The sequence below is a fragment of the Chenopodium album genome, chromosome 11, assembly GCF_948465745.1.
Source record: "Chenopodium album chromosome 11, dcCheAlbu1.1, whole genome shotgun sequence".
Lineage (NCBI taxonomy): Eukaryota > Viridiplantae > Streptophyta > Magnoliopsida > Caryophyllales > Amaranthaceae > Chenopodium > Chenopodium album.
In genome coordinates, this window is record NC_137844.1 from 59100164 (window position 1) to 59118516 (window position 18353).

An 18353-nucleotide genomic window follows, 5' to 3' on the forward strand; every position below is an offset into this window, starting at 1 on the left:
TTTTATAAGTATATTCCATTTGACATTTGTACACAATCAAACAAAGATTTTTTTTTTTTTTTTTTATATACAATATTATGCAATAATTGTTTTCTATCTATAACTTTATGATGTAATTCATAGTTATTTTTATTAGTTATGTATACATTATTCTTTTTTTTTTTTTTTTTTGTTAAGAGAGCCACAAGGGCAGGGGTAAGAATCGATCCCAAGATCTCCTGGAACCGGGAGGGAGCTCTAACCACTTGAGCTACCCCTCACTCGCATTCTCTCTGTTTTCTTTAGTGTGATCAATTTTTTTAATTTTTTTTGTAATTACAAAACTTTTAATTTTTTATAATTAAATAATAATGCTAAATTAATGATAAGTATCAAGGTTTAAAAATTATCGTGCATGGCACGGGACTTAACCTAATTTTATACTAAAGGCAAAACCAGGAATGGCACATGCATGTCATCTCATGGTGAAAAATTTTCCCTCCAAAAGTTATTTATTTATTTATTTATCTTTTTGGCCAAAGCTTCTTAGAGAAGTTTTTAATACAAACTATACAATAATATTTAACTTCCCATTTGATAAGTATATTCCATTTGTACACATTCAAACAAAGATATTATATTTTTTTTATACAATATTATGCATATATTATGCTCTCCGTTTTCTTTAGTGTGATAAATTTTAAATGTTTTTTTTTTTTTTTTTTTTTTTTTTTTTTTGTAATTAGAGAACTTTCATCCTATTTTGCAATTAGGTATAATTTTTTAATAATTAAATAGTGTTAAACTAATGATAAGTATTAAGTATTAAAAATCACCGTGCATGGCACGGGACTTAACCTAGTTTTAAAAATGAGCGAGTCTAAGTGGAAGCAAAACTTTGATGTCTAAGTGGAAGTTAAATTTTCATGTCACCACTCACCAGTGGAAGGAACCATTGATGTCCTTTTTACCTTTAATCTATGGCTTGAAGTTAAAACTATTATAAAAAAAATGGCTTGAAGTTAAAAAGTTATTCTTGATTACTTCTTTATCATAACTAATTAATTTCAATTATTAATAAATTCCTTAATGTAGTTTATTTTGTATCATAGCCATTACTCTTGATTTATCAAGCACTACTTAATAATATTTGTTTGCTTTAAATAAAAAAAATAAAAAGTAATAGACAAGGCTATTGGCCTTTTGGACATAAAACTTGACAAACAATATGTGATGTGGGGTTGTGGGCCTTCAAATAAATCTTGGAGAAATAGGATCAAAAACACATGCCTCAAAGCAGCTTGACTTTTTTGAATTATTAACATGTTATTAAATCACAAATGTGGGCCTTGATCAAGGTTAACACTCTATATTCATTCGAGAATTAAGATCAAATCATTACCAAAAAAAAAAAGTAGCCTCGTATTACTTTTGATAAGTTAGTACATACTCCCTCCGTTTACAGTTTGACTTTTTAGTGAGCTAAAAAAAAAATGTATACCGACAGTCAGTATTAGAGTAGTAATACCAGTAGTTGCATAGTTGCATAATTGTGTACTTGTGTACCCTGCATGATCCCGAGCTTTTTAGTGAGCTCAAAAATATGTTCAAGCTCGGCTCATTTTGTACATTATATGTTCGTGAACAGTTCATGAATGACTCGTTTATTAAATGAGATGATAAATGAGATGAACGATCTTAGTAGTAAACGAGATTCTCTAATAAACGAACTTTGTACTTTGGACATTTGAAAAACTCAAAATTAGGTATAATTAAATCCTAATTATAAATTAAGAATTAAATCTTAATTATTAAAAAGCTTAAGAACTTAACAATTCGTTTATCAAAAGTAATGATCAATGTGCTTAAATTAATACAAAGTAATATAGTCAATGGATGTTTGTAATTATTTGAACAGAATCGAAAAGTTAAAGGGCTTCCATTCTTCCAAAATGGATCAACACATATCAAACTTTGTGAGTCATTGCCGAGAAGGCAACTAATAACCTTTAGGAGGAGCTAGGAGCCTATTTCTCCCAAGTTTTACAATGGTGCCTCGCTCCTCTTTAGCTTAAAAGTGGATAGCTCCCCTCTTTTCCTCCTTGACTGAACCCGTATGACAAAATACACAAATATAATGAAATGACTCAAAAGGCTATCACGGTAATAGTTATTACTTGGTATTATGTCAGAGACATTGATACAATTCTGGGTACAATTTTGCTTATTCTGAAGAACATTTTACCAACAGCTTAAGTTTATTCTTCATTCTACAAACACGCTTTTCATTTTACATTATCTGGATGCACAGGCTGCGAGCATGAATCCAGACACACCACTCAGCACTTGATATCTGTATCGTTTTCCTACTTTTTGTGCGACAACTGAGAAGATATACAAGGTACTAAGTCATTTTCACCTTGTATTCGTGTGATATGCTTAGAGGTGATTGCTTAGAAACAGGCCTTTGCTCTGACCAGAGCTCCAAATTAACAGTTCCTGTACCCCAGTGGATTAAACACTTGTATACTTCATTGATATCAAACTGGTTGACAAGACTAACACCGAGACATTTATCAACTAGTGCCCATTCTCCTGAAAATTCACAGATTTGAGTGTATAAATTCAAAGAAAACTAAAAGATAATATCAGATAGCTCCATGTATATCTAAAACAAATCAGATGATCAAACTAGCTACTAGCTTTCTACTACTAAAAAATGCCACTATTACTGTGTGAGAATTACCATTTGGTCGCTGGTCGCCCTCATAAGACAACTCATCAGACTCTGGATGAATCTGATGCTTAGATCCATCAACTGCGGTAAATGATACAAATGATTCTGTAGGGTGCATGAGAGCAAAGGTTGGATGCACACGCAAGCACACAAGCCTACACAAAATTCCCGTCATCAGGCAATGAGTATGAGCACAAGTGGCTGCACAACTTAAGACTAGATGAAGCAGGCTTGGATTGACTAAAATATATTCAAAAAAAAAAAAAAAAAACACAAGCATTCACAAAATTCCCATCATCTAGAATTGAGCATATGTACTGTAGAATGACCATTTTAAGTTGGCATGTTCAATTGGGTAATCATTAGAAAATATAAAATTATAATTTATAGACATTTAACTGATACTACTATGTTGTCTATGTATATTATAAATACTAATCCATAGCACTGGAATTACACAAGTTAAGATATGCAATATAATTAAAATTTCCCACTAGTTATACTTACAACACAAAAGGCTGACTGTTTACATTAGCATATAAAGATATAATGAAGGGCTGAAGGCTGTTCTTAGAATCAATAGGTAATAAGTTGATACAACCTCCAGAGTCTTAAAACAATTGGAGAATTTGTAATAAAAGTTAATCAAGTTAACTCAATCTATTCAATTCAAAATAAATTAGAGCTTCAAGCATCAGTTCATGATGCAAATGATCATAAATTGATAATTGTCTTATAATATATTTCAATTGCTTAAAAATTTAATAATATGATGATTATTAACCATAGTCTTTCTCAGGGCAAATAGAAAATTCTTATCATGATTTCACCTTGCACCACCACATAGTATGTAGATAAATTACCCAAATTGTTAATCATCTAGAAGCAATTTTCTTCAGCTGCAACAGCAGAATGTGTTCACGTTGCTAATCTGTTGTACAGTTGCATATTGGCACCATGATGCTTTCCACAGTTTCATCCTAACCTATCTAATAATCAACATAAAGCCCAAGCATAGGGGAAGCCTTCAGAAGTTTGAAATGGGTCTGGGCATTGGTTGATAAGGGTTATCCAATCGAATTTAGCAGGCAATATAGGTCATGTCCAATTTCTGTGAAAATTAGTAAATCTAACTAAATTTGAAGCTAGGTTGTGCATGTTCACCTGAAATTGTGAAAGCCCTTCCCCAATTCTTTTATAGAAAGACCATGTAAAAGTATACAAATACACTATAGCATTAAAACCTGTGCTATACAAGTGCACGTTCTGATCATTAGTAATTGAGAGTTGTGAATGAAATGATCCTCGAGTAAACATAAGAACAAACCTTGAAAATCCTCCAGAACCAGCACCAACACTACGGCCTATGATACTGGATTTAATTTGGACAGCATTGGGTTCAGTCTTTGGAATAGATATATTTCTCTCCAGGATCAACCCTCCACCAATATCACCTTCCATTAACAGGGCTTCTTCTTCTCCAGCTTGCTGAAGATCTCGCCTGCATTAAGATGAATTTGGAGAAGGCAACAGGCACTTATTGTCATGAGATTCAAGAAATAAATAACTACATAATGTACATTAACTGCATCCCCAATGCAGTCATGCACAGACAAATTCAATAGTGAGATCACTGGCATCTTCAATACCCTAAAAAGAAGAAGCTCAGACTTGACAGTTCCTTAAACCCAGTTATTCCAGCCAACATAAAGTTTCATCACATGTGCAGAGAAAATACAAAGACAAATTCAGACTCAACAGTTCCTGAACTAGTTATTTTCAGCCACAATAATTTTCATCATTTATGCAGAGAAAATACAAAGGTGTTAACTTTGACTTAATATGATCCGTGCAGCTGTAATATTCTATATGTGGTGTGATTGAAAAATACAAAGTAGCATAAAGCATAATAATCCCATATGCTAAGCTGTAGTTTCAAAAGCACGCACACAAGTTAGAATACTAATGACAAGCTTGCATAAATTAATAAGCAATATTATTGCTCATGAGGTACATTCAGTCATTCTCAGCATATTTCAATCTTTTCTTTGTAGAAAACCTCGCTTGTGTAATTGTGAGTAATGTGTAATATACCCATACACTAAGTTGTAATTCCAAAAGCATTAACAGCTAAATCCTGAACACATTGTCAGGCTACGTTAATACACAAGCAATAATGCTGATAGGTACAATTAAAGATTTAAAGCACATTATCATCTTTTCTTCATAGAATATTCAGGATCATTGGTGTTCATTATACGAAATATGGATTTCTTCAGCAGCTTAATATGTGCATTATACGAAATAAAATTTCTGCACTTGAGTTCCAGGTAAATAAATTCAGATAAGTTCTGGAAATCTGGATAAGTTCCAATAATGGCCACCCAAGTTCAATTCACTAATAAAATGGGTGTCAGTTTAATGATATAAATGAACAATCAGTTAATCATGTTTTAGCATCTTGACATGCAGCAACTTCCAAACTCAAGACTCACAAGTCATCAGCATTAACAATAGCACTCACTCAATGACAGTATATTCCTCAGTGCATCCAGGAGATCTATACTCTGTGCCACTGTACTCCTCGTAGCCATCAATTTCAACCCTGCTATGGAGCCACTGTATTCCTGTACCAAGTGAAGGTGCATAGCATTAGACAATTGCATGCAGAAGATGAGATTCAAAACAGGAATTATTATCAGGCAACAAAGTTTGGATAGGAAGTCCAGCCAAAAATAGTGGCACAACTGATCAAAACCATAAGAAAGTTTGTTTAAGAATGTTACTTTCTCACGAAATCAGGGTCACATGCTTTCTTAAGTTATTTCTGTTATGTGAAGTATGCCTACATATACTTACTTTATTATTTTTACTAGTATTTTTTTGGGCTATTAGTTCCTCAGAAAAGGACAAGTTTCTTTAGAAATTTTCAAAACATATTTTATGAGCTAAATGCTATTATTATCCACTTTTAACTTGAATGTATAGAGAAACAGATATATAGTATGATACATTCCAGAGAACTACTCCCTCTTAATCAAAGAGTCAACATGAGATTTTCAGTAACGATACAGACAATTGGTGATAACAATTTTTAAAAATTAACAGAGAAAGATTTACTATTCACCCTTGAATTAATATATAATCTAACACCGCAAAGTTCTTTCTGTCTTTTTCTGTCTAGCTAATAAATTTGGCCACAATAGTCAAAAGAGTTGAGGTGGATTATGCTAAAAGCAGTTGACATTTTTCCTTCGATTGAATGAATTATGCTTTTCTGTTTGTGGTAAAGAAGGGTAAATGTTAATGTTATAGGAGGCTTAAAAAGCTTCATGAAAGTTTTATGCCCAATCATTTTGGATAAAGCTTGTACCCTCCATTTTTCTGTAAATGTAAATATTAGCTTAGTAGATGGATCAAAGAGACAAAGTCATACCTGTGGGATGATGCTCCATTGCAATAATTCTACCACCAATCCAGGGAACCACTCTAAGAAGCCAATCACCACCTTTTAGTTCAACAGGAGTCATTGAAAGTTCAGTACCCTTCTTGCCTGCAGTATGTTCAACCTCTGGAATACGCTTCACAGTTTCTGCAATAAATAGATATAAACTTGAGCTCAAAACTTAACCAGGAAGATGCAACCTAAATTTTCTGCAAGGGATTTTAAAGGTAACATTGACTAGCAAATTTTTTTTTTTTGAGAAAAGACTTACATGGAAGTATTATGGCAATTAAGAGATTCCTACTTTAGTATTACATAACTAATACAAGATTACAAAGAAAGTGACAAATTCCTGATGCCAGGTAAAGGCAGCTGGAGCAAAATAACTGCAAAGGAGTAGGCAGTCAAAAATTCAAAGCATGTATTTTTGGCCTAGCTTGCTCAATGTCTTTCAAGTTACCTATACGAGTCTGATACTGCTTCTGACACACTGAGACCAAGTTAGAAACTTCATGTTCTGATGGCATGGTAATCTGCACTTCTTCTCCATCAGTGGCCCAGGAATCAATCTGCATGAAAGTAATAAAATCTGAAGACTTATGAAAACAGATCTATCTATGAAGCAGAATAGCAATTATATCTAACCAACTGTCATATTTCCACCAAATTTCCTACCATTGCACCTCCACCAAGCAACAATTGCACACACAGACGACGTTTCGGTCTCTTCCAGGATCCTTCAGTTTTAGAAACTTTTATAGTCACGACAGAAGAGTGGAGTTCAGCAGTGTAATAAGTTAATAAATAATTCCCTCTGGTGAATTCATATCCATCACCATCATCTTCAAATAGTACACCTTCAGCTTTTCCTGCAATTATACGGAAGCATGTCATACACCTGCTGATAACTTCAGCACAAAAAAAGGCTTCCCTTACAGCAGGAAAATAGAAATAAACAATGAACTAGATACAGAATATAACAGCCACCATCTTAGAATGGCCATTAAACAGACTCCAATAAATGAAGATCATGAAAAAAAATGAGAACAAAGAAAAGGGCAGCTTGTGGACCAAGAAAAGAGGGTCTACAGAGGTAATGAAGACAAGGAATAAGCTGCAGGAATAGTCTAACATGACCTTTATTTTGTGAATAAGTTGATTTAGAACATATATTTATACGGACTCTAATTCAAAATTCATGGCATACTCTATATAAATTAAATAACTAAATACATAAAATGACATTGAGATCTCTTACATGAATGCATCTGCTATAATCCAATTATTATATCTGCTATAGCTTAAGGAGTTAAAGTTTACAATTTCTGAAGCTAAATAGCAATGCTGGAACATACCATTTTCATCTAAAGCGACAAAAAGTGTTAAGTCATCTGTTGGCTTAGCTTCCCCAACATGTTGATGTGGAGGGACCAAGGGAATCACTGATCCTCCTCTGAGATACAGCAAGGGTAAGTCCTAAATAACACAAGACCAAAAGCTTCAATAATTGTCATGTAAACTTGTTTGCCATCAAAGTACGCTTAAAGGAAGGTTGCCAAATACCGGATGTGAATCATTAAAGTCAAACTTCAACCAAATGCCTTTAGGCAGCACTGGCTGTATCTGGTCTGTCCCCTGATCCTGCAAAGTACTGTAGATAGTGACGCTTGAATCAGTTCAAATTTAAGCAATCAAGTCAGCTCCTAGTTCTTAGTTACTAAAAGATGATCCCTATGAAAAGTCATATCCAATAGAGCCAAAAATATATTGCAATTTTAACACATTTACTGCAAAGGATTGTATTACTTCCGCAGTTGCTAACTTGCTACCACATCAATAAAACAGAGATAGATGTTGTAGGTTCAATTAATAAAGAGTCCGATGCTTGGAGTTGTGGAATCCCACATTCTACCGTATCATTAGAGGGTGGGATTATGCATATAGCAAAAATTATTCAAACTAATCATCCTACATGCACCTATTGTTTTGTAGTTCTGTACAATATTCATATAGGAAGCAGTCTTCTGCACTAGTTTCTTAATGTTTAAGGGCCTTTTCACATCCTATTTGGTAGGCTGTAATAAATAGTGATAATGGTTATGAACCAATATGTAGATTGACAAGTGAAGTCCCATGTCAGTGTCCATGGAGATACAGCCCCTTCTATGAATGTGCTTCAAAAATTCCCATTGCCTCTCAATACCACTACAGTAATAATGGTGGCACAAGGAATTAATGAAGGAAAAAAAAAAAAAAAAAAAAAAAAAGCTAGTTGGGACTTGGGAGTGGGCAAGCATTACCAAGAATACTCGCAAGGGACTTTGCTCACAGCTACATTTGTGTTCCTTACCATTATCACCAATGATTACCACCTACCAAACGGGTCGACAAGGCAGCAAGCCCTAAAGGGTATTTAGCTGTAATTAGTCTGCTTGATTCATATTACAATGAACTAAAATTAAAGACGTTCTAACAACATATCAATGGTATAATAAGAAAATAGCAATCAACACATGAAAAAGAAGAAGGCATAAGATGATAGATGGAAAACCTTGTATGTATAAGAAGTGGTCCCAGCAGAAAAGAATTCTCAACTGTACGAAGGTGTACATCTTTTGGATCTAGAAACATGAATAGCTTTAACGATTAAGATGGTAAACGGATCATTGATGAATTTCAAGCTATGTCATTGATAATTATACCACCTGCGAAAAAGGCTGGTGAAGCAACTGGAGTTCCCCTCGTATGTGCTAGATAGAATAAAGTATATATGTGTGGTATAAGCCGGTAGCGTCTCTTCAAAGCAAGACGACACACTTCCTCGCACTGATAAATGAAAGTGAAGTTAGCAGTTAACCTCAATCTTACTTTCTAATTGCTACATTTTCCTAATCTAAAAGTTTCATATTAATTGCTACATAGCCATTACATGATCCCTCATTTTATATATCTATCTCTGTCCAATTCCTTACATGTGTGCCACCCCTAGCAATCAACAAGAACGAGGAAATATTATTTAAGCAATACACCTTTCTTGTACTAATGGCTAATGAAGCACCAAGCGGTGCCATCAATACACAAAAGGTGGGCTGGATAGGAAATCATCACACTTAATTATCATGTCATATTATTCACAATCATCATTTTGAACGCAGCAACTTTGGTTCAACTAAAGCTGTGAAAGAAACTTTAAACTTTGACATGAAGATGATATTCTTAAAGATCCACAGGTCTACTTTATAACTCTAAACAATCGAATTGGTTGATAGAAGTTTTGTCACAAAGTTAGCCATGCAAAAACTAAATAATCAATAGCATTAAGCATTGTACAAGGGCATATAAACCAGCATTAAATTGAAACTTTTATGTCCTGAATTTCCAACATACCTCTTCACCAAAAGCCCAAGGTTCATGGTCATCTGTACTCTTCTCAGAATGACCGCGACAAAATGGAAACATGGCACCAATACCCATCCACCTTCCAAATAGCTTTGGTGTTGCATTACCAGCAAAACCACCTATGTCTGGGCCTGAAAGAGGCTGTCCACTAAGGCTCTGTAACCCAAAAAGGGGGGAAACAAATGAAATAATTAAGCACATATCTTTTCAACCTTTGATTCTTAGGAGAACAGTAATTCTACTCATAGTAGTAAACAAAAAGAAACATATAAACACATATTTTCTTTCCCAATACTTCAATTCTTAGTGTATGATTGTATTTCCTTGTGTGTGTATCAATGTACTTCCTCCTTTTTTTTTTCTTTTTTTTTTTTAACTTTATGTTTTAGAACTTCTACCATTTCTCTTTAGTTGCTTTATTACGGGCAGCGGTTCAAAGACTAGCCCAATCATGTGACTAGCCAAAAAGGAGCTTTGTCATTTAGAGCACTCTAACAATCTAACATACTAAAACCTAATTACCAAAAATGAACATGTAGATATCCTAAACGAAATATGGTAGAACTAAAAAAACAGAGTAAGTATATAGGATGGCCAAGGTGAGGACGGGGTTTTCCTCCATGAAACTCAATTTGGGCGAGAAGCCCAATTTATGCTGAACCTCACCTTCCAATTGGACACAAGGATTTGATACCTTGTGGTGCTACAAATCAAATTATACCAATAAGGAACTTGCATCGTCAATATGTATAAGGAATGGTGCCTTTGGCTGCATTAGAATGACAGCCACATTACTTTACTAATTGTCTTCAGATGGCACCACAGGATTCCTTACTAAGTCAAATATTCCTATTAAAATTACTGCATAACAGGGAAAGAATAATAAACAACAAATAAGAAAGACCTCTCCAGATCCCATACCAATTGAAGTACCATGGGAACACTCATGTGAAGGTGTTCCCAAGTTGAAAGGTTGTCACCAGTCCATGTTGCAGCATACCTTTGGCTGCCTATAAATCCAGCTCGAGTAAGAACAAATGGCCGCTTATCTTCTTTTGCTAATCTCATGCCTTCATATGTAGATCTAGCCATGAGCATCCCATAGACCTGAAAAACCAGCAGAATCTCATATTAAAAGATCAAGCTCTGTCAATCATATAAAAAAATGTGAGCAGGAAAAACAAAAGGCATAAGAATATAAAGTAATACATTGTGGTAGTATGAATGGTTTTGGCTGCCGCCTAACTCAGGATCTCCATCATGAATATTGCTCTCAGGCATTGTCTTTGTCACCACCTGATAAACATGTAACAAGATAAAACCAACTTACAACCCAAGAGAGGTAGAAGATTAAAGGTTGGGTGCAATCTGGATACAAATGTCAAAATTCAATACCTTAAATATTGCTGGTTCATTCATATCATTCCATATACCATCAACGCCATTGGAAATGAAGTCTTTAACTAAATTTGCCCACCATAATCGAGCTTTTGAATGTGTAAAATCAGGGAAGACACAAGGTCCAGGCCATACTTCACCTGATTATAAAAGAAAGTATAAGACAACCACAGGGTTCGACTATTGCTTATGAATATTTCATACAATCCTATTGAACTTCAAGATGGATAACATTGATAAGCAATGGAAGAATAAGGTTTCAAACAATTACGAGTACATAATTATGTTACTTATCTAGTGAGTTGACAATGCATCAACAATGACTTTCTCTATAAAGAAACTAGAGAAACAGATTTTCACCAGACTGATCACTGATGTGCTAGGAATTAGCATGGTTTCTGGCATGATTACAGCTTAACAATGGTAGAAATTAGGGACTGAAAATGATGATCGTATTATGAAAATTACACTAGATTGAATGATAATTCCACTTTCGAGATGTGGATGCTATCCAAGTATGAGCTTTCGAGAGGCTCACTCTCTTCCAATAACAATCCTCAATAATATTCAACATGATCATTATTCCTCCTAATGAGGTCTATTTATAGAAAATACCCCCTAACAAACCTCTAGCTTATTCCCCAAGTTACTACGAATAGACTATGACTAACATACCCTTCCCCTAATATTGATTCCTTGCATGATGCTTTCCGTTTTTTCTTTTCCAAATATCCTGCTGCACAGTCCATCACAAATATTTTTCCCTTTCTTCTTAAAATCAAAACTCCTGAACTTGAAATCTTCTATTTATTGACTCTCTATATGAGTGAATATAGGCACCTTTATTTCAAGCCAAAACATTTTAAAAAAAGAGAGGAGTAGCCAACTCGTGACTTCATGCGAGTATGAGACCAAACAAGTAGAATTTGCATAGTATTATTGGAAAATGTGGAGTTAGTGAACTGCTAGGTGCTATATCTAAGTGATTGAATTGGAAATTGAATCCCGTCAAACCGAGCCACTTGTCAGCAATACACTCATTTACAGAAACAAGATATTAAATAGGTTATAAAACATCAGACTTCAAGATTAGCCCATGTACAAGAAATCCTTGTGCTATCAAGGCCAAGTATCCATAGAAAAAACTTACCTAGTAAAATTCTTACCTAAAAAAGGTTTCCCATCAGCAGTTTTGATCCAGACATCGTTTTTAGTTCCACTGTCATAAACAAAGTAACCCTTTTCATGTTTGATTCCAGGATCAAGCATCCAGATAGCTTTGAAACCATTAAGATGGAGATCATTCACCAACGAGTTTGGGTCTGAAAAACGCTCCTGGTACAATATTTTAGTGAAACAAGAAAAACTTTATGATCAAAATAAAGAATAAAAAGGACATTCCATAGCATTCTACAAATTTTCTCATATCCCGCAAATAATCCATATCAAATTAGAATATTGGGAAGGAGTAATATCATCCAGGGTCTTTACTAGCACAAAGGCTCATTTGCAAAGAAAATCTAGAGATGGTGGCCAGAACAGATGATTTTCACTTTTTCAGTACTACACTAAGGTTATGGAAGAACCCAAACTGAAACAAATCCCATTTCCCCATTAGGTCCTTTGGCAGGTTTCTTTACACGGTTACACCCCTTTTGAGCAGATATGTATCCACATTACATAACTGACTAGTGTCTTTGAAAAAATGAAAGAGCTGGGTAAATAATATGACATAAAGGCCAGTCTTTACTATCGAATAGTATTTTAGCATATATATATATATATATATATATATATATATATATATATATAACCATGTTGTTCATTAGCTGAAGATTGCTGACAGAATGAATGAAAGTTATAAAATCACCCATATCTTGTCATTGAGGGGCTCCTCTCCCAACCTAACTTTAGTATAAAGGATGACTATCATACAGAGTTAATTAAGGATATTACTGTAAAACTGCAATATGTATTATTGCAAAGGAGCAACTCTTAAAATAGTATTGTTGATATGATCATTTGAGAAAATAAATAAAATAGCTTACACCGTCAAAAGTGAAGCAACGAAAACCATCCATGTAGTCTATATCCATCCAGATCACATCACAAGATATGTCCTTTTTCCGAAAAGTTTTAGCAACCTGCATATTCAGTAGATAATTACCAAAAAAAAAAAAAAGACAGAAATATAGATATGAGTATATGATAGGCCAGTAGGGAAAAGGGAAGGAAATCCAGGCTATGAACAAGAAATCACTTAGCAAACACCAAAATCACATGACAGATGAACAGTTTAACGTGCTTATGTATGCACCACAAATAGAGATAGGATTTCAGTGCATCTTTTTCAAGGACTAAGAATTACTAACCTCAAGAACTTGTTTATCAGTATCATAGCTCCATCGACATTGATGATAGCCAAGTGACCACTTTGGTGGCATAAACACAGCTCCTGTAACCAGAATATAGGTTATAAGTCTGTACTCTGTACAAAATGCATTTGGGATATGGAAAGTCCATAACATCAGAAATAAAACATACAATACAGCTTATTTCAATTTGCTTTTTTAATGCTCCTTCCGTATTTGAGACAAACTCAATGAAAACAAAGAAATATAGCTTCAAGCATCTCTCTTTTGACTTAATACTGATGTCACTGGTGTGTATCATATTTCTGAAAGATTCATATGGTGTGTCTCTATGTCCCAAAGATGATTTAGATTTGTCAAATCCAATTTAAAATTAATAGATGCTTGTTTCTCTTAGCCTTCTACTGTTTCTAAGGTGAGCATGTAGATGAAGTAGCTAGTTTGAGACACCAAGGAAAGCAAAAATTGGTCAATCAATAGCCACGTGATCCTCCCCTCTTATAACTTGCATAGCAGAGTTGACCTCCCCCCCCCCCCCCCCTCTTCCCTTTTCTCTAATCGTCACATGATAAAGTAGCAAACAAGCACGGGTCTTAAAGAAGTTTTCAAAGGGGTAAGGTGGCCATTTCAATTAGAAAAAACGGCCATAGCATTGAGTATAATAATATATATTACTCCGTAGTCTCTAGTACATTTCCTAGCCTAAACAAAACAAAGTTGCCAATTATTTGCTCCAGGCAAGAATTAAAAGACAAAAGGTGTACACATATCAAATTTCCTTAGGGAGGAAAATGGAAAGTAATGGGGGTGCAAAGGTTATCTATCACAAGAAGCATATTTAATATATATTCATAACTTTAATGTGTCAAAAGGTTGTAATTCTAATTTGCAAATTCTCTTAAGATTGGTGTACGTAAGTACGTTATTGATATTTTTCTTCCTTTTCTTCTGCTAGAAATGAAAAGTGTAAAGTGCAACAAGCCTGTACACAAGGTCATGCTTCTCTAACTGAAAAGAATGTAACCTTTTTCCCTTTTTTTGAAACTTAGAAGGATTTCCATTATTAGTACAGCATCCACAGATATTGACCATATGAAGAAATAAGATTTTTATAAAGATGTCCATAAAGGCTTCATGAAATTCTCCCTTTGCCCTATATTGTAATTCTCTCTTATTCTAAGCTAGCTAAACATCCAGCTGTGTAGAAGTATTGGGGGAAAGTGGGAATATGCAATCAAATAATTTTCTTATATGAGTAACAGTGATTACCAATTGCATGAGATAAAGACACCAAAACCTGAGTTGGGGAAGAAAATGGACCAAATGTGATAACTGGGTAAGATGATGGTGCAACAAACTTTATGGTAGATTCCTTCCGTAAATCAATCTGCACATGAAAGATGATTAGAATAAACATTTAGGGAGTAAATGCAAGAAAAGCAACCACTCATTAATTTTCTGTGAACATTAATACATTATAAAATCAGGGACTTCAGATAGAAAACCATAAATGAGGATTTTACCTCACAGCGTTGTGTTGTATCAGCAAGCACACCTAGTGTTTCCCCATTTGGCAAAACGGCCAGAACCCAGGGATGTGACTGATATAAAGACGTTGTACCAGGACCATATCCCCAAGCATCTGTATTCCAGGTAAAGACCTAATGCAGAAAGAATAAGTGAAGACCCTATATATAAAACTAAGTGATTCACATAGGATAGAATGCCAGGATTGAAACTTTACTCTCTTTCCTGTCCTCTCAAGCTGTCCACTGACTTCTCCAGTTCCATAAAATGATGTACCAACAGGAAGCTGCAATGAAGAAATAAGTTTGAAAACAAACTGTTGTAAAAGTGAAAAATAAGAGCATAACAATTCAAACAAACCAAAGAGCACCAAAGTGAAGTAATAAGTCATAACTCACCTTATAGAGAACAGAGACGGGGTGTAGTAGAAATTTTAAAACTTTAGGTGGAAGAATTAGCAGAAAATCAAAATTTAAGTTCATAAATTTCAAGATAATGTTTGACACCAACAGAGAGAAGAGAAGGCATGACAAATCATGATATCTTCAATTCTTTTAAGGTCATCTACATGGTTTCAGTTTTGGGTTCAGATAAAATATATCAGTCATTGAAATAGAACAGAAGTAAAAAAACATGTCCCAGATTGCAAGCATGAAAATAGTGAGAACAGGATTTAACCTGAAGCTGAACAACTTGTTGCCCTAAAGTGCACTCAGATGTAGGTATATAGAAAGGAAGTTTTTCACTCATCAGAGGTGTGTCTCTGACTTTAGAATTCACAAATGAGAGGCTAGGAAATGCCGCATTTCTATCATCAGATGAGCAGTCGAATCGAAAGACGCCTTCTTCTAATATAGGCTCATAAATCATAGTTCTAGAACAGACATCACTCGTCATTCCCTTCCTGTCGATTCCCTCCATGCTACAAGAAAGCTTATAGCAACTGATTTTTTTGATCCTGCAAACAGAAGCTGATATTGTCAACATAAGCATCTCTTACAAATCTCTACCTTGCAGTACAACCTTTCAATTACGGAGTAACTAATTACGAAGACTTAACACAGATGTAGAAACAAAGGAGGCAAATACATCAACACTTCCTAATCCCTTATACTCGAGCACTTCATTCCAATTCAAGTGCAAACTTTGCTATACCCGTGTATCAAATTGGAGGTTGAGAAGGGAGACAATTTAGTTACTATAGGTTAAAAAGCATAACAAAAAGCCAGGAAAGGCGGTAATGGTTACCTTTAGCAACCTTATGAATTAAAAACATAAAGTAAAAAAACGATTATTTGACTCCATTTTCACCACACAGGCACACACTATACCTAACATGCTCTAAAAAGAATCAATCATTGAAAAACGCTAAGAAACACACCAATCCCTGATCATCACACTTCCTTCTATTGTGTGTAACAGCTCCTTAATAAGCATTCACATTCACAATGTTACTTCGTATGTAACATATATTACATGATTTTTAATTTTAAATGCGCGTAGTAATATAAACTTCAAACATTCCAAATCAAAATTATTTGATAAATATTTTTTAAAAAAAAAAAAAAAACAAAACAAATTATTGAAATCTATGTGTTAGTAATTTGTGGCCAGGAATTAAAATTTCAAAACCTCAGTTCTTTTTCAGCCAAATCCTTTCAACCAAAAAGGACCTAAAAACTACTCCATTCAGAAATTTAGTACAAAAAAACCAACTTATATAACCCTAAATTGAGATCATAAAACATTAGATGTTACTTACTTGCATCAGTACAGTATAGTAACAACTAACAATGATCAAAATTCATCAATAATAATAATAATAATAATAATAAGTAAATAAATAACAATGACCAAAGAAAATTACACGAAGAAAAAAATAGCGGAAAGAGATCAAATTAACCTAATTAAGTGAAATTGATATTCAAATCATGAAAAAAATCATAATAATTGAAAGCATTAATCATCAAAATTGCATAAATATGAACATTAACATGTGAGCGAGAAACTCACCAAGAGCTTGGAAAACAAAATGAAGATGATCGATGATGATGATGATGATGATGATGACGATGACGATGACGATGACGATGATGAAAGTAGCACAATTTCAAGGAAGAGGTTGAAGAAGCAGAAAGTGAAACTGCTCTTACTCCAACTGCCATTTTTGTAGGTCGATCTTTTTATATTTTATTATTTTTTTGTTGACGGGGTCACCTTCATTTTATTTTTTTTTAATTACAGTACTTTTTTTTGAAATAATTTTTTATTTAATGGGGAAATTGAAATACAAGTACACCCTTTTTTTTGTAAGAAAAAGGATCCTACCGAGTCAGGATTTTTTAGGGTTTTTTTATAGGGAAAAAATTGAAATATAACATACAACTATTAGGCCTGTTCTGTTCACCTTATTTTCACTTATTTCAGGGTTAATAAGTTCAGATAATTGTTAATAAGTTCAGTAAAAATAAGGTCAGATAAGTTGTGATAAGAGTTAATCAGGCCTACCAAAGTATAATTTATAACTAAAATAATTCTGAAAGAAATAATAAGTTCAAATAAATTCAGATAAGTTAAGATAAGATCGGATAAGTTCAGATAAGTTAAGATAAGTTCAAATAAGTTCAGATAGTCAGATAAGTAAAAATCAGGAGAATAGCACACACCCTTATTCAATCTATCGAATTTTTTTCAATTACAAAAAAGAACTATTTATATACTTATCCACGTGTACAATAAAAGGAAACAAAATAATTTTCTCTATTATGTTTTTTAAAATGTTTAGTGGATAATTGGTTTTTTAAAGTACATATAATGAGACAAATTTATAAATCACAAAGTTGTTTAGGGGCAGGACAATTCCTTAGGGTGTGATTGCCATGTTGTTAACAATGACTTACATTTACTAATAATGCTTAGATATATAGACCATTTAGTAATGTAAATAATATTAATTATCTTCATGTATGTAGGTGATATGACAAAGCGAAATGTTGAATGCTCCATCCGGTTTCAAAATAATTGAGAAATGGAGATCAAAGCATGTTGTTTTTTTTATCCAAAGAGATCAAAGCATGTAAACCGGAACTTTAATAAAAGCAGCAAAGCAGTCACAAAAAATAAACTTACTCAATTGTTCTAGATTATCAGAAAATAAAAATAAAAAACATGGACTAGGACTACATTTGCATGTTGTAAGCCTGTAAGAGTTGGACAAGTCTATTGGGCCATATAATCCAATTGCACCTGGTCTTTAATTGGCCCAAATAAATCAACTAGTTTGGTTCAATCCAATATCTAATTGTACTCCGATTTCTTAATTGTATTTCTTTAACCTACATTATTTTACAAATACCCCATCATCTAATAATAGAATGATTTATCCCCTGTGTAAAAAAAAAAAAATGATTTATCCCTAAGAAATACCCCATATCTAAATGCAAACTGGAAATCAGAAAATGATAGTAGATAATTTGGTTTAAAAAAAACGAGTTTC

General features: G+C 33.8%; 1 protein-coding gene across 2 annotated transcripts; it reads right to left on the reverse strand.

The window, feature by feature from the left end:
• Positions 1-1787: 1787 nt before the first annotated feature.
• LOC145569463 (uncharacterized) lies at positions 1788-17084 on the reverse strand. 2 transcript variants are annotated; one of them, XM_081628806.1, is made up of 23 exons: positions 16871-17084; positions 15536-15815; positions 15075-15143; positions 14854-14991; positions 14600-14717; positions 13331-13413; positions 13007-13102; positions 12125-12293; positions 10956-11098; positions 10770-10856; positions 10482-10667; positions 9549-9716; positions 8867-8987; positions 8713-8782; positions 7725-7812; positions 7517-7637; positions 6837-7030; positions 6622-6730; positions 6153-6308; positions 5241-5343; positions 4044-4217; positions 2726-2871; positions 1788-2574 (listed from the first exon to the last, which is right to left on the reverse strand). In XM_081628806.1, exons 1-23 carry the CDS (start codon positions 17020-17022, stop codon positions 2384-2386), a joined length of 3162 nt encoding a protein of 1053 aa, XP_081484932.1. In that variant the 5' UTR covers positions 17023-17084; the 3' UTR covers positions 1788-2383. The 2 variants fall into 2 exon arrangements, with proteins under 2 accessions (XP_081484932.1, XP_081484933.1); XM_081628807.1 differs by lacking the exon at positions 9549-9716.
• Positions 17085-18353: the final 1269 nt, after the last annotated feature.

What these genes read in the sequence shown, in the direction of transcription:
- LOC145569463 (XM_081628806.1), bottom strand. Translation starts at nt 17,022, where the DNA reads ATGGCAGTTGGAGTAAGAGCAGTTTCACTTTCTGCTTCTTCAACCTCT. An exon ending in CTTGGGCTTTTGGTGAAGAG is followed by an intron (nt 8,988 to 9,548) that starts GTATGTTGGAAA and finishes TTCATTTATCAG; the next exon opens with TGCGAGGAAGTGTGTCGTCT. An exon ending in TGTCGCTTTAGATGAAAATG is followed by an intron (nt 7,031 to 7,516) that starts GTATGTTCCAGC and finishes GTATAATTGCAG; the next exon opens with GAAAAGCTGAAGGTGTACTA.